The sequence below is a fragment of the Trichosurus vulpecula genome, chromosome 2 (assembly GCF_011100635.1).
Source record: "Trichosurus vulpecula isolate mTriVul1 chromosome 2, mTriVul1.pri, whole genome shotgun sequence".
In the NCBI taxonomy this organism is placed as follows: Eukaryota; Metazoa; Chordata; class Mammalia; order Diprotodontia; family Phalangeridae; genus Trichosurus; species Trichosurus vulpecula.
The window spans coordinates 457,609,896-457,635,149 of record NC_050574.1 but is presented as its reverse complement, the minus strand read 5'-3'; the positions used below and the strand labels follow the sequence as shown (position 1 = coordinate 457,635,149).

Here is a 25,254-nt window from a genome sequence, read left to right as displayed (position 1 = left end):
TGAGATTCCACCCTGCTCGGGTCTACGAGAAAACAGTCACAGCTGCCTTTCTTCACTGTACTGTCATTTATTCAACCCTCTCATCTTTTCAGAGGCACAGAGTAACAGCATCCCAGTTATCGGATAAGAAAACTGGAAAGCCAGCTGAACCACTAGATGTCACCAAAGGCACGCCTGAAAGTTAGAAGCAACCCTCAGATGGACTTACTAAGTAATAGATAATTTGGTGGGTGGCATGGGGAAATTAAATTCTCTATTAGATTTATTGTTTAAAGGAACCTCGAAATGGTATTTTTAATAAATCGCAAGCCTCCTCATCTGTCTGACATGCAAACTTGCAAAACATCCCATGTTTTTCAGATGTACCCAACAATCCAGGGGCAGTCAGCTTCTTGCTGTACCTTAAACACAATACTCCATCTTTGGCTTCTGTGCATTCCCCCAGCTGCCCCCCATGCCTGGAAGGTTCTCTCGCCCCATCTCCCCAGGCTTCTTTCTAGTCCCATTGAAATTCCTATCTTCTGCAAAAAGCCTTTCCTAGGCCCTGGTGATCTTACCACCTGCCCACTTTATTAGCTCCAGTCTATCCTGACCATATCTTGTCTGTACAATGTCATTTCCCCATGCTGTCTCCCCCATTGGCACATGAGCTCCTCAAAAGCAGGGAGCATCTTTGTTTTCCTTTTATCCCCAGCATTTAGTGGAGTGCCTAGCACCTAGTAGGTGCTTAGTAAATGCCAACTGACTATTATTTTCAGGTTAATGTATATTACATTAGATTGGGGCTACTTTAAAAGATACATATACCACAATCCTGGAAAATGCAAAAAAGGAAAATCCCTTAGAAATGTTCATTTCCTTTACATTCCTCTCAAAAATGCCTCAACATGTATGCTCATAATTAAATTTCTAATCCATTTAGTAGTTAGCAACCTTTAGGTCCTGATTCTATTTTAATAAGGAAACATTATACTTTTGTCTTGGTCCATGTTCCCAGGAATGCCAACATTATTAGAAGATTAAACTGGGGTAGGGAACCTGCAGCCTAGAGGCCACAGGTGGCCCTCTAGGCCCTCAAGTGCGGCCCCTTGACTGAATCCAAACTTCACACAACAAATCCCTTAATAAAAAGTTTTTTTTTCTGTAAAACTTGGGCTCAGTCAAAAGGCCACACCCAAGGACCTAGAAGGTCACATGTGGCCCAGACACTGCAGGTTCCCTAACCTTACATGCTCTCTAGTGAGTCAGTCAGCCAACAAACATTTATTAAGAGCTTGCCATGTGCCAGGCCCTATGCTAAGCACGGGGGATACAAAGAGAGGCAAAAGACAGTCCCTGCTCTCAAGGAGGTCACAGTCTAATGGGGGAGAAAACATGCAATGAGCTATGTACTAACAGGCTCTATACAGGAAAAATAGGAAAAAAAAATCAGCAGAGGGAAGGTGCAACGATTAAGGAAGACCAGGAGAAGCTTCCTGTAGAAGAACAGATTTTAGTCAGGAAGCCAAGGAAGCCAGGAGGCCGAGATGCGGAGGGTGAGCATTGCAGCTGTTGAAACAATCTGGCTAGCAGCTGTTGTGGGAGTGAAAGACCAACACAAGCCCATCGAGAAGAGCTGCCAGCACAGGTTCTTTGATCTGCTTTACCAAGGAAAGCAGTGTTAAGGGGTTAAGCATCTCACTTTAATCCAACATACACATATAAACTCGCTTAGTTCAGGAGGAAAAGCCAGCACCCTGAACTTCAGAGCAAATACAAACAAGTTACAAACGTACACAACATAAATAGACCAGATCACGATTCATGGTTACCAAGGCCCAGAGTCATGCGCCACCCCTACTGTGGCTCAGAGCCCCCAGGGAGAACGCCAACCTCTGGGTTAATATATCTTGTTTAGGGTCAAGTCACCCATGCGACCTAAAAGCGTCACAGAAGTGCAACTTAAACCCACGTGGTCGAAAAAGCTTCCGATGTCACAAACATGTCACTGAAACCCATGTAAACTAGGCTTTCCCTTGCGGCAAGGAGGTCATCAAGGACTCCTAATCTAATCAAGGAAACAAAGGCCGAACTCTTCAGGGGCACGTGATTAACTAAGTGCTAAAACAGAAAAGAGTAAAAAAATCCCAACTTAATTAACATCACGCAAGCATGAGAAACAGCCAGTCAAAATGCCCAGAGCCAAGACGGGGACCATCAGGTCACAGCCAGGAGGCCAGTGTCACTGGATCAAAGAGTAGGTGGACCATCTTAGAAAATGGGTGGTTTAACGAAGGACCACTAAAATAAAATGCACCTAAAACTTAAAAATCCACCTTCAAATAGATCAATCTTTCCTATCATGGGAACATTAGTTCCGTTTTCTTTTAACAGTCTGCCTTCTTGTGGTTTTGTGGATCAGAAATTGGAGGATGAGGAAACTCTCCCTACCAATGCAGATGAGCTCTCTGAAATCTGGAGGTATAATATCTGAGGGTACTGAGTGGTCAGGCTAACGTCCCATGGTCACACAGCTAGTAAGTATCAGAGGCAAGCCCTGAACCAAGGTATTCACTTCTGAGGTCAGCTCTCTATCCATCATAAGCCCAAGCTGCCTCCCAGGAGAGCCCCTTACACTAATTTAAAGGCAGACCTTTCCAAAAATATCTCATGACCTGACAAATACTTATGCACGAGGGACTACCTGGCTTCTTGGGAAAGAAGCAAGAGGAAGGCACAGCATTTTATGTATTTATTCTTTGAGGCTACGGAGGGGGGACAGGAGGAAATTGTGTGGAAAACAAGTGACTGAGTTTAGCAATCTCAGGAATGCTGAACAGCTGGCACCTACTTATTATGAGCAAAGCTCCCAGGGGGTCAATAACCTTCCACTGAGATGTTCTCTGCATTGATGATTAAACCGATCGGATGCTACTTGAGCATCTCCAAAATGCCTGCGTTTCCTGTTCACCCCAATTTGTGTCTTTAGAGTCCTTGCATACACCCGAGGGTGAGGGAATGGGGATGCAAGGGCACGTCACAAGGGCTTGTACCCCTTACCTGTGAGATGGTAACAGTCTTGGCCGTCTTCTTGGACACGTCTATTCCTCTGTGTGCGAGGGAAGTGTGCTCCTCTTTGTCTTCTTCTGGGCTTGGAGAGTCAAAGAAATCAGGGCTTGAAAGGGAAGACTAGGTAAAGCACAGAGACAGTGAAGAAAGTCTTGTTAGCATCACGGATGTGTCAGGTAAGGTGTTTCATTTGATGCTCACCATGGCCTTGGTGAGGCTGTAACAACAATGCAGACTAGCAGTTGAGGTGTAAGACCCAACAAGATCAAAGTACCATTAAGGGGTTCACAATCTCACGTTAATAATCCCACATACAAATATGCCTCAGGAGGAAAAGCCAGCACCCTGAACTTCAGAGCCAATACAAACAAATTACAAACATACACAACATAAAGAGACCAAATACAATTCATAGTTACCAGGAAAGCATCAACACCTGCATTCACGAGCTGAGGGGCTCTTAAAATGGCTGCCCAGAGTCCCACGCCACTCTTCCAGCCACCTGAGAGCTACAGACAGAATGCTAACCTCTGGCTTTTTATACCCTGTTCAGGGCTCGAGGGATTTATACCTAGTTAGCAAAAGAGTGTGGGGCTGGGGCTTTGCTCAATCAAAGACACTTAATTTAGCATTCTAAAACAGTAAAAAAGACCCACCTTCGTTACCAACACAGAGGCTGGGCAAGCAGGTCATACAGCAAAACCAGGGACAATAACCCAGGTCTTCCATTCCAGGGCTCCCCCAAAATGTCTTATTTAAATTAGCTAAAAGATGTTGCTTCTGTGAATTATGCCAATTCTACCTGTTATTTCTGATGCTTTGCTTTGAAATTTATCCAGTTTCTCTACATACTTAAGGTTGTGAAGTACCCCAAAGAGAACTATATCTTGGACATGTGTCACGTGAGGAGAGGACCATCTCCCTGCTCTCTTAAACAGCATGAGAGAAGAGGATCTTTCCCATCATAATGGCAAACTCACATCTCATTGGATATACAGACTGGGACCTGGAAAGGACCTCAGATGCCATCTAGTCCAGTCCCCTTTGAAAAATGAGGCAACTGAGGCCCAGACAGGCTAATGATTTGCCCAAAGTCACACAGACAGAAAGCCTCAGAGGTGGTATCTAAACCAAGGTTCTCTGACTCAGGGGCTCTTTATATTGTAGCATACTTGCTCCCTAACCTTACATTTCTTTCAATATTATGGATCTGGACATTTTGCCCATATAGATCCATCACTCTGGATTTATTCATTAATAACCTATTTATTTTATGTTTTACAGTTTGCAAAGCACTTTTCCCATTTGATCCTCATAATAACCCTATGAGGTAAGTGCTACAGGTATTATCATCCCTATTTACAGCTAAGGAAACTAATGCTTATCCAGAGTCCCATGGTTCATCCAGGTCTAAATTTGGGGAGGGAGGGAGGTGGGGGGGGAGGGGGAGAGAGAGAGAGAGAGAGAGAGAGAGAGAGAGAGAGGGAGAGAGAGAGAGGGAGAGAGGGAGAGAAGGAGAGAGAGAGAGAGAGAGGGAGAGAGAGAAGAGAGAGAGAGAGAGAGAGAGAGAGAGGAGAGAGAGAGAAGAGAGAGGAGAGAGAGAGAGAGAGAAGAGAGAGAGAGAGAGAGAGAGAGAAAGAGAGAGAGAGAAAGAGAGAGAGAGAGAGAGGGAGGGAGAGAATGAGAGAGAGAGAGAGAGAAAGAGAGAAAGAGAGAGAGAGAGAGAGAGAGAGAGAGAGAGAGAGAGAGAGATTGGATCTAAATTCAAATCCTAGCTCTTCCATTTCCTATGTATACCTTCCTTCAGGAAGTCACTTTGTTTCCCTGAACCTCAGTTTCCTCACCTGTAAAATGAGAATTGCCCCAGAGGCTTCTGAGATCTCTTCGAGTTCTAAAATTGTGATTCTATGAGTGTATATGTACGTTTTCCAACTCAAAGCCACTCACCAATATAAGGCGTAAATAACTCTCTTACATACTACCTATATGGGCAGTTTAATAGCAGTAGGGTTCTAGAGGTTCTAGAACCATGATTCTCTAGGCCAGGGGTTCTTAACCTTTTTTATATCATGGACCCCCTTGGCAGTCTGGTAAAGCCTACAGACCCCTTCTCAGAATAACGTTTTTAAATGCATGAAATATGTAGGATTACTAAGGAAATCAATTATGAAAATTATTATTTGAAATGCAGTTACCAAAATTAAAAAAAGTTACAGACCCCAGGTTAAGAGTCTTTGCACTAGGCTTTATGGTTCTGACCTCTGTGGGTCTCAGCTTCCTCATCAATAAAACTGGTGGTGATGGTGGGGTATGTGCGTGTGTGCGCGCGCATGCATGGGCTCTCACACATGCACACTTGTATTAACTGAGCTTGGACTAGAGGGCCTCTAAGGCTCCTTCCAGCTCTCAATCTATAAGCCCTTTTTATTATTGATCATTGCTTCCATTCTGATGACGTTCTTGTGAAGGAAACAGGGGACTGTGAGGCCTGGATGAGGGCAGGCAGGAAAGGGGACTGCAGCACTTTTTCTTCGCACAGATACACACAAAAAACAGAAAATCAAACACAGAAAACTACCTTATTCACCGTTTCATTTGTACTTGCGCTAAGTTAACCCGTCATAATCTGCTTCAGGTAAGTCCCTACCTCTCCAACGAGGCATCTTAGATCATCTCTGACTTTCTAGGCAAAGAAGAAGGGTAGTTATGAGGAGGAGACACTTACAGATGTGAGAGACTGGGATGGAGGCCGTCTACCAGTGGCTTTTGGTCTGCTTGTCGTTGGATGACTGAGCTTCTCGGTAGATGATACTACAGAGTCAAAACCTTCCAGGTCTAAAAGAAAAGCAAAAACAAAACCAAACCTCTGTGACAGGGGAAAAAAAACTGAAGAGAAAAAAAGGCATGAGGGTAACTTCATATGTCACAAAGAACCACATTTTCCCTCGTACGAAGTTAGCCGTGCTTGCTTCAGACCCGACTGTACTCATTCTTGGGACCGTCTCCACACTCATGGTGGCTGCCTTTCCTCTGCTGGCATACGGACCTCTCTATCCCCATCTCACCTCTTCCAGAATGTAAGCCCGTTTAAGGTACAGATGATCTGGCTTGCTTGTGTCTGTATTCCCAGGGTTTAGCACACTGCCTAGCACATCATAAGCACTTTAATAAATGCTATCTCTACCTACTTACTTATAACTTATCTATCTAGGTATCCAGGCACTCAGAGCGCCTTGCAGCAAAAATATTACAGAAACTGAGTGAATTAATTTTCTCTCTCAGTTTAGCAAGCTATTGTGGGGAAAGGAAAGCACTGCATGAATTTTCCTTTAGCATGAAAGGAGCTGTTTCCATAAATCTTAGAATAGCTGTAGAAAAATGGGGGGGGGGGCGGTATTGCTCTTAGGAGCCTCTTTCTTTCACCACTAAAGGTAAAATTTAATAGATGAAGTGTTCTGGCTGCATCAATAGAAAAGGCGGCTACCAAGAGCTGTTACCATAGCGAAGGCACATTGACTACCAGTGATTCCAGAGGACAAAAGGCATCCTCGTCGAAGGCCCAGGAAATTCATCTGGTTGTGTTGTCATTAACATCTCCCCAAGTCCATCACTTGCTCGGTATTTTATCCTACAATGCATTGTATTTTTATATAACTTTTCATGTATGTGAGTCTGTTTTTATCCGCCCGACTAGACGGTAAGCTAAGTAGCCAGTAGGCACTCAATAAACATCTTGTGGACTGATGGAAGAGGAGACCTGGTACGATCAAAGAATCAAATACTTCCTGAACACCTACTACGTGCTCAGCACAGCCAATCTGGACTAGACTCCCCTTCTGATGCCTAGAATTACATCCTCTTTCAAAAGTAATTTGCAGCAAAGGCTTTAATGCAATTGAACTGACATTTTAAAGCACCTACAAGGCACTGTGCCAGGTATCGGGGTTAAAATGATGAGCAATGACATAGAACCTGCCTCCCTGAGAGCTCTCAATTCATTAAGTGGTAGTAGTGAGGCATACACGTGTGTGTGTGTGTGTGTGTGTGTGTGTGTGTGTGTGTATAAACAGTATACATTGTACAGAGAAAAGGGGCATAGGAGAAGTTTGGAAAGCAAAGGAGACTGAAAAGGTGTAAGCAGAATGGCCTTTGTTTTCTTTGAATGACAGTTTATCTCATTGAGCCTTGCTGGGTGCTGGGCCCCAGGCCCAGAGCCCTGTTAGGTGTGGAACCTTGGTGGGGTAGGGCTAACTCCAGGGAGGGCCTATGTTGGATTACAGTGAGCTTGTCAACCCCTTCACCTTGCTTCCCTTGGTTAAGCAGATCAAAAGAACCTGTGCTTTCCCGGTCAACCCCCTCACCTTGCTTAAGCAGATCGAAAGAACCTGTGCTTTCCTGGTGTATAGGCAGAAGCTGCGGGCGGGTCTTACACCCCCACAGAAGCTGCTAGCCAGACTGTTAAAAACAGCTTCCGTTGGAGCCAGAGACAGCTATAGTCGAAGCTGAAGCAGGAGCTGCCGGTAGCAGAGCAAACCTACGTGTGGATCGAGGAGTGCTGAGCAAGGACTTGAGGCCAGTGGGTAATCTTTTTACCGTAGAGGGGAAGCATGTATATAATTTTGCTTTATACCATCATGCTTCTCTGTGGCCTCCTGGTTACTCCTGTGAGGTGGACTTATTGGGCCTGGAGGCTTTTGATCCAAATATCAAAATGGGGATGCTGGTTTGTGCGTCTGTTACTCTGGAGCTTAAATGCATGCTTTAATTCTTCTGTCTCCTACCTTGAGAATTCCTTATATCCTGTGGTTCCAAACCTTTCAGACATATATATGATTCTCTTTGAAATTATAAATTCTGCCTTCATAATACATTAGGGAATGAGGGAATCTAGGTTCTGCATAGTTTCAGTGGAACAATAGCAATGCACGTGGATGTGTCTGTGATTCATCTGAGCTGATGCAGAAATGACTGGCAGGGAGAAGGCCCTAGAGGCGCACTGTGCTTCATGCCTGGGAACTCACCATTCTGTCATCTGATGTGATATGGAATGATTTTTGGATTCTCTAACCTCAGATAAAATGATCGGGCGAGGAAAAAAGTTGCTAAAGAAATTCTTTAGCCCTCTTTTGTTGACTGTCACAACACTTTGGCTTATCCTATCAATGTGACACTTAATTTGGACAATATGTTTGGGCACCAGCTTCAGTGAGGTAAGTGGAGTCAGATACGATTCATCGGTCAACAGAAACTAGTAAAACACAGTAACATGGACCTGACATTTGGTTAACTTATATTATTCCTGCACTTGGTAACTGAATAATGAAGTCATTATTTTATACAAGCTTTTAAGGTTTTTGTATAAAACTTCGCAAACCCCTGGGTGTGGGCAGATGAGCGAATCTTTGATACTCTCAAATTCTCTCCAAGGTTGGTTCTCCCTCAAGGTGGAGAAGGCGACTAGCTAAGGAAGGGATTCTAAAAAGGCCTCCATGTCTTCCCCCCACCCTGACTCTCTCCTGCTGGCCTCACTAGTATGCCTAAAACCTCCTATACTACCACTTACCTGCTCTTTTGAATGAAATGTCTAAAGTTCACCTGCAATACAGTAACTTAGTATCAGTCTCAACATTTGAAAATAAATGGGTTTAACAGAGAAGTCAGGTAGTCACCTAAAAGGGCCCTTCAGGAAAGAAACATGGGAAATGTGTTTTGATTGTTGGCTGCTACTAAGAAAGTCTAGATCTGCTTAGGCCATCACAAAAAAGAGGCCCCAGGCCATAAAAGAGTAGAATGAAGGAGCATGGAAAAGTGGGGAGGGGACACTGAGAGCAAGGAGGGAAGGCAAAGCTGAGACTGGAGGCATGCTAAAGTTTGTCCCTGTTCCCAATTTTGCTGCTAAAGAAAACAGAAAGCTTTGGAAAGCTGGATTCAAAGCCAAAGATGGCTGACTTAATTTCTCTATGCTCAAATCTTTCACAGCACTTTTCCATTTTCATTTATATTCTCCATTATATCATAATTATTTTTGTACCTATGTTCCTCCAGGCCTCCACTCCTATCATAAGATAAGTACATTCTAAGTATCTGTAAGTATCTTGAAAGCAGGGTATGTGATGTAGTTACCTTTATATCCTCTCTTCCCTCCCCTCCTCTTTCTCTCCTTTCTCTTTCCCTCCCTCCCTCCTTCCTTCCTTCCATCCTTCCCTCCCTTCCTTCTTTCCTTCCAGTGCTGGGTTCATAGTAGGCATGTGTCTGACTGAATTGAGCACTTCCTGTATGCAAGGCACTGTTCTGGGTTGGCGGCAACTTGAGGCTTGAAGTGCCAAACGAGTGGATTCTACAAAGGTCTACCACAAGGAGTCTGGAACCTAGGCAACAGTATGCCAATTTACGCAGCATTTTTCTACTTGGGGCACCTCTTATGTTAATTCCTACTTCTGTCTCTGTTGCCATAGTTCCACATCAAGTCTCCTTCTGCCTTGGATCGAGGGTGAGTTCCACTGGAGACTTTTCCTACCTACCCTGTCCCATCCCCTCATCTCAAACCCAACCTTATCTGCGTTACATTTCTTTCAGAATTCAAAGACCTGTCATAGTTTGATGTGGCCTTTTAAAATTCTTAAAGGTTAGTATCTACTACAATGTCATTGTTTTGCTGCCTTGGTTGACTTCCATGAATGATGGCTTAGGTAGGTGAGACCTCAAAGCTCTAGCTTATTAATGACTCATCAAGTATGAATGTGATTAAGAACCTATCTTGGAAGGTCCCTAGAGGTATAATCTGTGATCCTATCAATGAATCTAACATTTGCACTACAATCCACCTTCCTCATTCAACTTTCTCAATAAGGAAGTCACGGATTATATCCCCGGAAGGTTAGTTTGTAGAAAAGGCTTTTTCAATATGGCTATTGTTATTAGAGGACCCTTCTCCACTAAAGAGGAAGGAAGGAAGGAGGGAAGGAGGGAAGGAAGAAAGAGAAAAGAAGGAGAAAGAGGGGAGGAAGGAAGGAAAGAAGGACAGAGAGAAGGAAGGAAGGAGGGAAGGAAGAAGGGGAGAAAGGAATAAAGGAGGGAAAGGGAAGGAAGGAGAAGAAAGAAAAAAGGAAAAAGAGGGGAGGGAAGGAGAGAAGGAAAAAGAAGGAAGGAGAAGAAAGAGAGGGAGGAAAGAAGGACATACAGAAGGAAGAAAGGAGAGAAGGAAGAAAGAAAGAGAAAAGAAGGAAGGAGAAAGAGGGGGGAGAGAAGGAGAGAAGGAGAGAAGGAAAGAAGGAAGGAAGGAAGAGGGAAAAAAAGAAAGAAAATTGAAGATGAGTGATTGCAGATCAGTTAGCGTGGTGGAGTAAGTAAAGTATTGGGTTTTTGAGTCAGAGGATGTCTGTCAGAATCCAGCACTGAACTTGGAATCATAGGTTCTAATGGCGGCGTTGCCACTTGGCACCAATGTATCCTTGGACAAGTCATTCAGCCACTCTGCGCTGCAGCCTTCTCATCTGTAACTCGAGGAAGATGGCCTAGATAACATCAAAGGTTCCTTTCAGCTCTGGAGCTCTGCTCCTCACTTCTTTAGGACCTCTGACAAGTCACCTCATCTCTGCTGGTCTCAGGGCCCTCATTTCCTCATCTGTAACATGAGGGGGTTGGGTCAGATTATCTCCAACGTACAATTCCATCATCTATGATCATCATTCCATGATAGGGAATGGGTAGGCAGAAAAAGGATGAAGGGGAACAGCACAAGCACAAGTTTGCAAGAGGGAAGCATATGGTGTTATAAGAAGATATCCTTGGACAAAAGAAGAAAGAGTAGCTACAACCCCTGTGGTTCCTCTCAGCTCCTGTCAGTGTCTACATTTCTGACCTGCAAGCTAGGCCATCTCTCACCACCAATCCCCTCCAACCCTCCCCCATGAAAAGAAAACTTTTTATCATCAATGAATGAAATTATGTGAATGAGCCTCACTCAGGGAGGGCCACTCCCCAATGCATCTTTTCAGCATGACTTGCTACGGTTTTGGGTACAAAAAAACATGGCTTTATTTATGGCAGTTCAGCCTTGAACAGATAAAAGACTCATCAGGTGTGAGGCCAGTTGCTGAGAACAAAATGCGTTTGGGGTTATATTGTATATTTCTATATGCTTCCAACTGTGATATATCCTTGATTCCTGAAATGTTGGAAGAGAAACAATCCAGTTGCACACTCAGACCCACATACACACATTTTTAAATCACTAAAGCATAAATCATGCTCCCCAGGATTATGTTATGGTAGCTCTAGTGAAGGCAGATTTTTCCATTACTAACCCTTTGTGGTAGAAGAGACATGTTATACTTTTCATCGTGGTTTTGAAAATGGATTCAGACTGAAATTTGATATGAAATTTTTTATCCCAGCTGAGAATTTTTCCCCTTAGTAAAAAAATGGTTTCAAAGCCTGTGAGCCATGCTGAAATTGAGATGCAGAACACTAGGGTGCTTTTTAAAGTTGGCTTCATTGGGATGAGAAGTTGTCACATGAAACTTTTGTGTTATTTGGGAGAAAAAAAATTCTTTAGACACAGCAAAGATAATTCATACTGAAAATGACCAAGTATACTCAGAAGGGACCTTTCCACCCTGTGCAGCATGTTAAACTTGCTTGTCTTCCATAAGGATTAAGTCTCGTTTACTTTGCCTGGAAAATCTGCCATCATTTTCCATGGACATCTCAGACCAGTCACAATGACTGCAATTACCACATAAAGCGACTGTCACATGTCTGAATCAGGACAACCATCCTCAAAAGCTCTGTCCACGGAGCTCTTGGCTTCTCCCTATCTTACTCTTCATGGCTCATTTTTGTAGTCTGGCATCACAAGACTAGACATGTTTAACTTAAGCAAGTCATGATTTTTCATTGTGCCTCAGTTTCTTCCTCTGCAAAATGGGTTAAGACTGGTCTCTTTTCCTTCATAGGCTTTTCTTTATAGGGAAAATTAGCGCATTAATGAGAGTATTTTGTAAAAGTACTCTTCAATAAACACTAAGTAAAGCACTAGCTAACCACTAAGGGAGCTATCTAAAAGCCAGTTTTTTTTCCCCTTCCAGTGTAGCAGAGTTCTTGGATATTAGTAGGAAAGCCTAGACAAGGGGGTTCCTTAAAACCTAACTTGATGCTCTAGAAAGTGCTGATCAAAACCTGAAGTAGTCTCCATCCTACAACGTTAACCTCTTTCCCGATTTGTTGTTATCAGGGTGTTCAGTTGTGTCTGACTCTTCAATAATCCCATTTGGCAAAGACACAGGAGGGATTTGCGATTTCCTTCTCCAGTTCATTTTACAGATGAGGAAACTGAGGCAAACAGGGATTAAGTGACTCGCCCAGGGTCACACAGCCAGTCAATGTCTGAGGTTGAGGTTGGACTTGAATTCAGGGAGATGAGCTTTATTGACTTCAGGCCCGATGCTCTATTCACTGAGCCACCTCGCTGTCCCAAGTAGGAACAAGTTATTAAAGAAAACAAAGATTTTTACCTATGAGTGAACTGAATCATACAAGGCTAATATTAGAAGAAATATCTGAGAACCATCCCACCAAATCCTTCCTTTAACAGCAAAGGCCTCCTGATTCCTGATCCAATACTCTGTTCCTGTGTGTGTGTGTGTGTGTGTGTGTGTGTGTGTGTGTGTACATGTATATATTATGTCTCTTGGTACCAAACTATCCAACTTATGAAAACCTATCACAAGAGTACAGTACTGCCCATGAGAATCATACTGCTTGCCTTCTCGATGGGCGGGGGAGGGGCTGGAGAGAAAAAAATGGAAACTAATTTTTCTTATTTGAATGTTAAAAATAAATTAGTAAAAAACACTGAGCACTCAGTAGGCATTAAATAAATACTTGCTTATTTATCAAAAACAGACAGGGCCTGACTCACTGAGTTAAAATTCTATTCCAGGAAATTACAAAATTTCTGAACGCAGCCAGTTTATCGCAGAGTTAGAGCTGGAAGTCACCTTAGAAAACACCTAGTTCTGACCTCCCATTTTAGAGATGAGGAGACAGGCGCTAAGAAGGGCAACCTGAATCCGGATCCTCGAACTCCAAATTCAGCACTCTTTCCACTACAGCACAGCAACTCAATGCTGTTATGGGCTGTGTGTTAAACTGCTGTCCATATGTGGCATTATTATGACCGATTATGACTATTTCTCCTCACAAACTAGAAGCTTTTACAATTCAGTGGTAAGCAAGGCAATTATAAATCTTGATTTTCCTCTGTGAGGATTACACTGTGTCACCTTAAACAACAGCACACAAATCTCTCCTGCTCAAATGTATTTTTTTTAAAATAGAGTTTTACTTTTGGTAAGTCTTTACCTATAAGGTCTGGTTGTGTGTTTTTTAAGAACTAATATATTTTTATTTATATTTTATATAATTATAAATTTATATTTTATTTATAATTTATTATAGATTATATAATATTTTATATTAACTTTTTTTGTTTTAATAGCATTTTATTTTTTTCCCCAGTTACATGTCAAGAAAATTTTTAGCATTCATTTTTACAAGATCCCTCCCCTCCCCTCTTCTGAAAATGGTGGGCAGTTTGATATAGTTTATACATGTGCTATCATGTAAGAAATATTTCCATATTAGTCACAGTTGTGAAAGAAACTGATTTTAAAAACTACAAGAAAGAATAAAGTAAGTGAAAAACAATGCTTCGCTATACATTCAGAGTCCACCAGCTCTTTATCTGGATACAGGGAGCACTTTCCTTTGTGAGTCTTTTGTACTTGTCTTGGATCACTGTGTTGTTGAGAAGAGCTGAGTCATTCATAGCTGATTGCAAATTAACTTTTACAAATCATAACTCAGACTAAAGATCGGCTTTAAGTGAGGCAGAGCAACTCAAAGTCCTCGGCCTCACTCTAGAAGCAGGCGAAAATAAGGTTGCAGCTAAGGTAGTTAGATTAGAAAAAAGAGATTTAAGAGCTGAAGATACTTTAAAGTGGTATCAAAAGAAGGGAAAGGAGGAGGTTTTCACATTAAAATGTTATTGAAGGAGATAGCTTAAAGCACTCTCATGCAGAGCAAAGTGAATATTTTAGGTGAGGCCTACTTAACCTGATAAGGAAAATCAGAGGTAAATTAAGGGGAGATGTGCCTTAGTAGGAGGTATTATACTTGTATTCTTAGTAGGGGGTACTGCACCAGTGTAATACAAGGTATTATACTTGGCGGGGCTGGCCTCTGGCTTCCTTCCTTCCTTTTATTTCTGCTACCCTAAACAGCAGTATAGTTAACCTGTTAGTAAATGGTACTATACTCAACCTCCTGACTTGGAGTGTTTTCCCTGGATGTCCTCCCTGCCTGGAATGCTCTCATTCCTCATCTCTGCCTCCTAGCTTCCCTGGCCTCCTTCTGGTGCCACTTTAAGTGTTCTATCTTCTGGAAAAAAAAATCCTTCCCTGTCCTCCTTAATCCTAGTGCCTTCCCTTTGAGACTATTCCCAATTCATTGTGTATAAATTTTGTTTGTACATAGTTTGCGTTAGACTGTGAGATCCTCGAGGGCAGGGACTCAGTTGATGCTTTTTTCCCCCTGCCTTTCATTGTATCCTCAAAGACTTGGTACAGCAAGTAGCACACAGTAGGTGCTTAATAAATGCTAGCTATGTTATTTTACCAAACCTATTTTTGAAGAAAACATTTAGCATCTTAAATCTAATACCAAACGCAGAGAGACTGAACTAATAAGAAAGCACAGCCAGATGGCCTGTGCAGCTACAGCACGGAAGTTGATTGACTTGCCCAAGACCTTATTCAGGGAGTTGATCAACCACACAGCCCATCAATCATCTTTTCACTTAGGATAATTACTTGCAGTTTGCAGTGTACATTTCAAGAACAATAGATTTGTAAAGGACAGACTATTAACAATAATACCTCCAAGGTTTGCAAAGTACTTCACAACAACCCTGATGTTAACTATCCTCATTTTACAGAAGAGGAAACTGAGGCACAGTGAGGTTAAGTGACTTGGCCAAGGTCAAACAGCTGGTAAGTGTCTAGGGTCACATTTAAACTCGGGGCTCTCTGACTCCAAGTCCAAAGCTCCAACAACGGTGCAGTCTACTTCATGTTACACAAAACAGATAATTCGGTATTTGTTCAGATTCCTCTTACCAGGATAGAGATAAATCAGAGGACAAGTTGGGAGAGAATTAATGAATATCCTCCCTTCTCGCCAAGAGGTTCATTTGCAGCTAGGTGGACCAGTGGATAGAGAACTGGACGAGAGTCAGAAAGACCCAAGTTTTAATTTGACCTCAGAGACGTAGTAGCTGTGTGACCTCGGCAAGTCATTTGACCTCTGTCTGTCTCATCTGCAAAAGGGTGTGTGTGTGGTTGTAATAACAGTGCCAATCACCCAGGGTTGTTGCAAGGATCAAATGAGATCATATTTTACACTCTGCAAATCTTAGAGTTCTATATAAACGTCAGCTATGATTGGCACATCAGGGTTTCCTTAGCTATAAAATTCCATCCGATACAGCAGCAGCCTCCACATCTGGCTTTCTCCAGGGCCTGTGCCTCTCTCCCATATTCTCCCTGGCCCTCCTCCCTCTTGACAGTAGGCTGGAGGTTACACGATTTGCATGAGGTGACCGGGCTTCCTGTTGATCTAAATCAGGCTAGCCTGTTACATTCTACCTTGCCTGAGCTGTCATCACTAGATCCAATTACTCTCTGACGGGCTCCACTGACCTTCTTTACCCCGGTGCTTATTTCCTTCTTTCCTCACTTAACAAACCTACAGCAAGTGGGTGGGAATATACAGATAAAAGACCTCAGGCAGTAATTTTACAGGACAGAATGAGTTCTTGGTTAAATGGATGCAGGGACAGCATCTTCATGCCTATTGGAAAAACTGAAAAGATATACAGAGTTTCTTTCTGGAGGAGGCAAGCTTTTTGGGTTAGAATCCATGCTGTTTCTCAAGGAAGTAGAGGATCCTTGCTGGGATGCTGCGTTATCTTTCTGGTATTTTCTGGTACCTGTAAATATATGATAACAGTCTCCCTTACCACTCCTACCTGATGCTCTCAGCCAGAGTGGGGAAGGGTGGCATTGCCAGCTACATAAATGTCAAATGAAATCTGAGGATCCATGTAAACCTCTCCCTTCCTACTCTTGTATACAATTAGCAGTACAGGGTCCAGTCAATTTTGCTGATGATACAGTAAAACTTAATGCTGAAAAAGAGTTTGTGGGTTTAAAAAAAATTTTAAATTCATTTTCCCTCAATATTTAATTTTTAAATGCTAAAAACACCCCAATCATGTTTACATGATAAAGCAAAAGAAACTCAAACCTTTTTGATTTGGGGAAATGCAAACACTCTTATCCCACAAAACATGGAATAAAGTATTTGGTCTGTTCCATCTCTGGATCCAGCCCTTTGAGATAGAAAGAATGAAGATAATTTGGTTCAAGGGACTTTGGCTAAAACAAAGAAATACCACCTTTCTCTCAGATAAAAGGGGATCACAGGGTAATGGAAAAGTAGCATTAATCAGAGAGTACAACTGACATTATCTGATTCCCAGAAGAGGCTCCCTTGGTTGACCTCCTGACACCAAATTAATCATTTCTACAGCCAAACTGATCACATTCCGGGCCATGTTCAAAAGCTTTCAACAGGTGACAAAAGTAAGGACAAAGTCTCATCTTTCCGTAGGAAGGACCTATACTTACGTCTGCTTTATTTGTTACGACTCGAGGCAGCTAGGTGGCCCAAGGGATAGAGCACCAGGCCTGAAGTCAGGGAGACTTGAATTCAAATCCAGCCTCACACACTTACTAGCTGTGTGACCCTGGCCAAGTCACCTAACCTTTGTTTGCTTCAGCCTCCTCACATTTGTAAAAGGGGATATTAAGAGCACCTACCTCCCAGGGCTGTTGTGAGGCTCAAATGAGATAATATTTATAAAGTGTTTAGCACAGTGCTTGGCACATTGTAAGCACCCTATAGATGCTAGCAATTATAATTCACCAGACGCCAGAAGTGCCACAAATATTCTGCTTCCAAATAGGCACGAAGTGAAAATGATCTTAAGCCTCCTTAAATGTGCAGATATAGTGTGGGAAAGATTGTAAAAATAATATTTCCATCTTTTTAGACACAGAACAGTTTCCCGTCTCTCTGAAGGGCTAGGAAGTGCGGAGCACTGTACTTAAACTGTCAGACTTCACCAATGCTCTGGTTAGTTTTGTTGAATTACTCTTTTTTTCTCCTGTTAAAAATTCTTTGTCTAAGCTATGTGCTTAGAGGATATCTTCTAAAATGAAACTGATGAACAAAAAAAAAATAAAATGCACTTTAAAGTATAATCTGTAATGCAGGAGACATCTCTGAGTATCGTAAAAAAATGGTGTAATGAATTTGGAGGTCTTTAAAAGCAAAGTAAGTTAATAAAACATTTTAATGCCTTGAAACAGCACAAAGCTCAAAAATTTAGATAAATTGGGTAAAAACTGAGGTGAATTTACAGACAATCACTATTTTAAAAAAGCTAGGGATATCTGGGATATGTGCCTAATTTTTTGCACCCTTCCCTTGATCTAAAAAACTAGTTTCCCAAAATAGTTCCTATGCCTCTCAGGATTGTTTGTGAGGTTCAACTGAGATAGTACAGGTTATCCCAAAAGTTTCAGTGCAGTTTTAAGCTTTAATAAATGAAATAGCTTTAATAATTTCATTAAAACTACACTAAGACTTTCAGAATACTCCACATATTTAAAGCACTTTGCAAATCTTAAGGTGCTATGTAAATGCTAACTACTATTATTAACTGTGTGACCCTGGGCAAGTCACTTAACCCTGTTTGCCTCAGTTTCCTCATCTGTCATATGAGCTGGAGAAGGCAATGGCAGACCACTCCAGTATCTTCTGCCAAGAAAACCCCGTCTGAAAAACAATTCTGAACAAGTATGATTGCTGATGTTGCCAGCTAATTAATGCTATTATTGGTGGCTAATTTTATTGGTGACGGTACAAATATTATTATTTATTATTATTTTCAGAATGACAATTCTTATAGACAGTAAGCTTGACCTTCCTCCCCCACTACCCAAAGTCTCCATCTAAGAATATTCTTACACAGCACCTGACCTTCATTAAGTGCTTAATAAACAATTGACTGACTGGTTTTCTCTTGATTCCTAGCATCTGCGATACGAATACCACATTCCTCAAGACAAATCCTCTACCGAAAATTTCACTCCTCATTGAATCACAAATCTAAAGGCAGAAAGGATCTCAGAGGCCATCTAGACCAACTTACTTGTTTTACTGATCAGGAAAGAGAAGCCCGCAGAAGGCTGAAGTGACTTGTTCGTGGTCACACTGGTGGTAAGCAGCAGCAGAATTTGAATCCAGAACCTCTGACTCCAGAAGATGGTACTCCTTACACAGCACCATGCTGAGGGACTCTATTTTCCTTTCATTCTGACTGTTGTTAACTCAGACTCATATAAGCCAATCTACATTTATCACACACTCTTTCATCATGCCCTGAATGATGTCATGTGCTTTCTTCAAGGGGCTCTGTGGTTCTAAGATTGGGGTGTTCCTTTATCAAACCAGCCACTGACAGAATCTGGACAGTTATTTACATATCCACATACAGATAATGTCCAACTTATAGGACTCAATTCCATCACACCCATGTTACGACTTGGAATACTAGCAGTAATCTTCACAAATGAACACACACCGAACTCCAATCAGGCTTAAAACCAGATACTAACCAACTTCAAATCTAGAAAAAGCCATGGTCTGATTTTTCTCCTTACTACACTTATAAGGAGAACCAGAAGACAGTATAACTGAAACTAAATCATTCTTTTTCTTTTTTTTGTGAACAAAAAAAGTGTGATCCCTGAAAAGTGACATACTAAGTGATTTGCATAACTGTACAGTTTTGTTTTCCCCCGTTTGTGAAATGAAATGACACGTGTTTCAAATAGGTCATACCAACGTCATCCAATGTGTGGCTGACTCAAGACTGTCTTAGGTGGAAGGGTGTAGTAGACCTACGATGGTTGGCTTTGGAGTCAGGGAGACCTGAGTTCAAATCCTACCTCAGGCACTTATTGACTGTGTGAATATGGAAAAGTCCCTTAATCTCTCAGAATCCCCAGGCAACTCTTTAAGACTGTCAGGTGGTCTGCATTAAAGAAAGGTATTTCTAGGAAGAAATTAAAGATATCTATAGTCATATGAAAAAAATTCTCTAAATCACTATTAGTTAGAGAGATGCAAATCAAAACAACTCTAGGTACCACATCTCTCCTGTCAGATTGGCTAACATGACAACAGGAGAATCGTAGATGATGGAGAGAATGTGGGAAAATTCTGGAGCATTGGACACTGATGAAATCATGGTCCAGACACAAAGAAAAAATTCCTTCACTTCTATAGTTGTAGTAACCGTGTACATTACTCTTTTAGTTGTGTTTTCTTAATAAAGCTAGGAGCTGGTTTTATGGGGGAAAAAACCCTTAATAAAATACACCATTGGTTAAATTGATTTTTACAAAAGAAAGAAACCAAATTATCAGGATCAAAAACAAAAACGGAGAATTGATAAACCAACCAATGAAGATGAAATTAAAGTCATTTTCCCCAACTGTATGCCAATAAAACTGACAATCTAAATGAAATGGATGAATATTTACAAAAATATAAATTGCCCAAGGTACCCGAAAAAGAAATAGAATACTTAAATAATTATTAGCAAAAGAAATTGAACAAGCCATAAATGAGGTTGTAAGAGATGGGGGAACAGTTTTGTTTCCAGAGTTGAAAGCATTCTTCTTCCTCCCCCTTCTTACTTAGGAACTTTTGCACCAAAAGGGATTTCTATCATTTTAAAACTTTCCAACTAATTTTCTTCATAAAAGTTTAGCGATTATTCCTCTTGACATCAGGATAAAATTTTTAACTGTTTTTAAAGAAGGGGATATAATTGTAGAAATGTTTTGAAAAATCTCTTGTGTGATTTTTAGAAGCCCTACTGTGAGTTTGTAGTCACTCCATGGCCTAAGCAAGAGTTAAAATTAGTTTTTGAACTTATCATATGTGAAAGATATAATTCCTGAAGTATCTCATTCTTCTAGACAGAGTATAATTTGAGAATAAACAAGCTTGTGAAACAAGGACATAAATCCATCAACCTGTGGGGTTAGTCATCAACCTCTTTGCTTTGTTTAAGCTGTAGTTAAGTACAGTAGTTATGTTAGTAAAGGGTAATAACTTATGAACTGTCTTGTCTTAAGGTTGAAATGTAAAGGAAGGCTGAATAATGAGTAGTTTCAAGTTTTAAACACATAAAAATGTTTAAGGTATTAAATTTGTATGGTTTAAACATACATTTGTATGGTTTAAATGTTGTTAAGAATTGTACTATCAGAGAAAAATGATGAAGAGGTTAAAAACCTGTTACTGAATTATTGTTGAAATCAATTTTTGCCAATCATGTCCAGTATTATAATACTTTGGGAATTTATGAACAGCAATTCCCCTTATAATCTAGATATTGTTTGATTAAGAATTGTACTTAATCAAGAATTGAGACTGTTGACTAAAACAAGGATTTTGGACATAAATTCTTATCAACCATGTGTAAAACCTTGAATTTTATGAGTCTCTGGTTGGGACCAAATGCTAGGGAGATATACACAAGCTGAATGTGTCCCACAGAGATACCCAGGCAGGTCTGGACAAATGTTTACCCTTTTGTTGAGGGGGTGGAAACTGATGATCAAAATTTGCCATCTGATGGAAAAGAACCCATCCTCTGGGGGAGATGATATGATGCTACCTTTTTTTTAATGGAAGGTCTCTGTAATCAAAAATAAGTAGTTAGTGATAAATGGAAAGGTATCTGTCAGAATCTGTTACTATTGTGAAATGATACAGACCTAGACGGTTTTATGGGGAAAAATGGAAAAATTTAAATCTTGCTGTTTTCAATCAAATGATTGGGTAAATTGGTACTCTTGTATAGTCATATGAAGGATAATATTCTTTCTAAATATTAATGGGAATAATTAGACAAAAGGAAAAGAAGTTTGTGAAATAAAGATACAAATGTAAGGTTGAATCACAAACCCATAGACTAAGGCTGGGATTTAAAGTTACTTTGAAACATTTAAGGATCCTATTCCACATTGACACAAAGTGATGTAAGAGAAATTGGGTACTAAGACAAATGGTGTAATTAATTACTGGAATTAAATCAGAGACATTTGCAGTTTGGGGAAAATAATTTCAGTGTTCCTTAAAGAGAGATAAGTTGTAGAATATTTTTGCATTAATGGGAAAAGTTAAATGTGGTTGTTTTGATTTGAATTCACTTCATGGTCTAAAACGTAAAGATAGAGCTAGTATTTGAACCTATTGTATTTATATGGTTCAATTCTTGAAGAATCTCATTCTTTCAGGTCAGGCATAGTTAGAGGAGAATAGAAAAGCCTGGGAAACTGGTGCAAACGTGTTAGAGCAATAACTTATGATCTTAATGGGAAGATTTTATGAACAAAAGCGGAAGTATATATGAGCTACTTAAGACTCACTTTAAGGATATTCCTTAAGCAACGGGAAATTATAGTCATATATTAAACTGATTATTGAAACTTGCTATTCAAAGACTTAATGGGACTCTTAACCGACTGTTTCTCTGCATCTAACTCCAGGTGTGAATATCAAGGAAGGCTGTCTGAGCCACTGATCCATGATGCCAGCAGTCCTGTGAAGGGAAGTATGAACTGCAGGTATGATTTCATGGGAGGGTTGAGAGAGCAACTTCTGCATATGCTGAGGTGGGACTCTCTTGACTTCCTTAACTGAAACCTGGCAGACTTTAAGCCTGGCTCAATGCAGCTTGCAGTTTGACACAACTTCTGCCTGGAGTTGACTGGAAGCTGGGGAAATATCGTGCCATTACTATAAGTCCCTAATCTCTTAGTGGCGAATTTCTATAATCAGAAGGTTTTGTAAGTATAGTAACAAATCTATTAAAATAATTGATTATGGAACATCTTAGGTTACTATAGGACTGGGATTAGTGTTCCTGTGTGTGGTCCTGTATAAGTTAGGGTAGGTTATAAGGGCCTTGTATAGGGTCTTGTATAAGTTAAGGTTTTTTTTTTTTCTTGGTAATGGTATTGAGACAATTAGGTCAAGGACTTGTAAGAATGTTTTGTTATTAGGTTAATATCATGCTTGTCTAAAGTTTTGTTACAATTAGTAATGTTAAAAGGAGAATGGCTTGTGGTTTATTTTGTAAATGCCATCAAAGAAACATAGCATGACTAAAAGGTTAAGATTTTATATGTACCATATTAAAAATCAGTTATTTAATGTATTTATGTATGTACTGGAGCCTGTTAATTCCTCAGTGAAATCTCATCCTCCTGGTGAGGAAATTAATAATGGGTTAACGTAAAGTATAAGAAACTGGGTTCTAATGTGAATTTCTTAAACATGACAATTGGCTAAGTTTTCAATTTTGAATTTGTAAAAATGATCAGGGTATAAGGATTAGAAATGGTAACTTAAAATTGTGCTAAGGTCACTTTTGTAGGAGAATGGAAAGAAAGCTGGTTCCTACAAGACAAGAAAATGCTGAGATGCTGTGCTGGAGATGGCTGGAACAAATACCAAGGACCAGAGGACTTCATTGATGATGTTCCCTGCCAGACTATGGGAAGAGACTTTTGAATCTTAAAGGGACAATTGGACTGTTGTTTTCTTTTGGGTCTCTGTGTATTTACAAAGGGGACTGCCCCCTTTGATTTGTCAATGTGTCAATCAACCCTTACCTCTTTCCATACTTACTTAAAGGGGTGATGGTTAAGGAAAAAAAAAAAAAACTTCAGATGAGAAAGAGAATAAGAGAGTATTAAAGATGTGGAAACAGAAATTTGAATAAAAGAAGAGGGGCAACTGCAAGAGATGGGGGAACAGTTTTGTTTCCACAGAGTTGAAAACATTCCTCTTCCTCCCCCTTCCCCCTGCCCCAGCTTTAGCAAAATGTAAGTCAGGTGACTGGTTAGAACTAGTTCTAATCAAAGCTCTTGGGTGAAAGGTTAGAGGCTTGTACGCATGCTTAAACAAGCCATTTGAGGACGGCATGATGTAGGCAGTCAAGGGGTTGTATCTGGCCAATGAAGAGCCTGGCGAGAAAAGGGAAAAAGGAAAGCCAATAAAAAGACTAGCATCCATCTGAGTCCTTTGCACTCTCCTGTACTCTGTTCAGGGGACATGCCCATTAATTCAGACCGAATAAATGTAAAACATAATTAAAGTGCCCCCGCTTGGGTGGCATCCTTTCTCATGAGAAAGCAATAAAATTCCTTTTTGCCTTCTCTCAAGAATGGTCTCTATTTTTAATGTGAGGTCTCTGACCCACACAAGGTCCTTAAGAAAAAAATAACAACCCAGGACTAGATGGATTTACAAGTTAATTCTACCTAACATTTAAAGAATAAATTCTAATACTACAGAAACTGTTCGAAAAAACTGGGTAGAATCCTGCCAAATTCCTTTTATGACACATGTATGATTTTGATATCTCAACCAGATAAAGCAAAAACAAAGAACAGAAAAAGAAAATTATAGGCCAATTTTCCTAATAGTGATGCAACAATTTACAATAAAATACAAGCAGAAATTATAGCAACATGTAACAAAGATCACATACTATGACCAGGCTGCATTTACACTAGGAATACAGGATTAGTTCAATATTAGGTGTGGGTTTTTTTTTTATTTGAATCAATCCATAGCCTTTCCATTGTTCTTTTAATTCTCCATATTCATTACTCCTTGTCATTTAATAAGATTCCATTATATCTATATGCCACAATTATTAATCAGTTTTAATTTCTAATAAAGTAAATATCTATATATCCCACATAAACAAAAGCCCTTGAGGTTCTCAATAATTTTTAAGAGTGTAAAGGGGTCCTGAGTCCAAAAAGTCTGAGAGCTACGATCGCAGTCAATTTTATACTTCTCTGATCAGTTCTGAAGAATTTTTCATTTGCTTACTTATAGTTTCTGTCAATTTCCTATTGATTTTGGAGTTCAGACTTTTATTAGAGATATTTAATGCAAAGATTTTTCCTGGACTGTCACTTTTCCTAATCCTGGCTACATTGCTTTTTTTAATGCAAAAGCTTTTTATTTCAAATAAATTTATGTATATCATATTTTGAATAAATATACGTATTAATTAAAATAATTTACTTTGTCTTTAACTTTTCCTCTGTACTGTAACTGGTTAAGAATTTCTATTCAGTCCACAACTGTAAAAGATATCACCTTCCATTCTCCTTTAATTTCATATGGTATGACTTATGATATTTAGAACATTTATCCATTTTCCACCAAACTGCATCCATATTTCCCAGGAATTTTTATTTAATAATGGATTCCTTCCCTGAGAATTTATGCTCTTGGATTTCTCAACACTAGAGATCACGGTAAGCCAATGGTTCTCAATCTGAGATCCATAGTCCCTCCAACATTCCCTTCCAAGAGGTCCACAGACAGATTCAAGAAAATACATGAACTTAAGAAAAAGTGTATCCTTATATTCACTGACTCTTACTGAAACTTAGCATTTCTGCCAATTATGAATTGAAACAAAGTTATGGGTTAGGGTGTCTACTGGTTTTCTCAGACTGTCCAAGGGGTCCATGACCCAAAAAAGGTTAAGAATTCCTGGGGTAGTATAGCATGAAGGCAGAATTCATGACTTCCAAGAAAATCATGAACACGCCTGAATGGTTTGGAATCGCAGGATATAAGGAGTTCTCTAAGGCAGAGGAATTAAAGCATTTATTCAAGCTCCAAAGTAGCAGACCCATGGACTAATGTCCCCAATTTGATATCGTGGCCAAAACCTTCCAGATCCAATAAGCCTGCCTCACAATAGTAACCAGGAGGTTACAGAAAAATATTATGGCAGTAAGCCAAACCATACTTGTGCTTCCCCCCCAATGCTAGGGCCCTCCTGCAAGAAGATTAGCCACTGGTCTCAAGCCTCTGCTCAGCACTCACAGGTCTGCATGCTCGGGAAGCTGGTTCTTGGGTCGGTCCTGCTATCAGTAGCGCCTTCTGCTTGTTCTGCTTCCACTG

General features: G+C 40.4%; 1 protein-coding gene across 5 annotated transcripts in view; it reads right to left on the bottom strand.

Moving 5' to 3' along the window:
• SH3KBP1 (SH3 domain containing kinase binding protein 1) overlaps window positions 1-25,254 on the bottom strand; it is a 455,989-nt gene that overhangs the window by 5,139 nt on the left and 425,596 nt on the right. For all 5 annotated transcript variants that reach the window (XM_036745610.1, XM_036745608.1, XM_036745609.1 and 2 more), the window contains 2 exons: window positions 5,774-5,883; window positions 3,040-3,168 (listed from right to left, as the gene is read on the bottom strand). In XM_036745610.1, coding sequence (XP_036601505.1) covers window positions 3,040-3,168; window positions 5,774-5,883 — 239 coding nt within the window. The remainder of the gene's footprint in view (window positions 1-3,039; window positions 3,169-5,773; window positions 5,884-25,254) is intronic.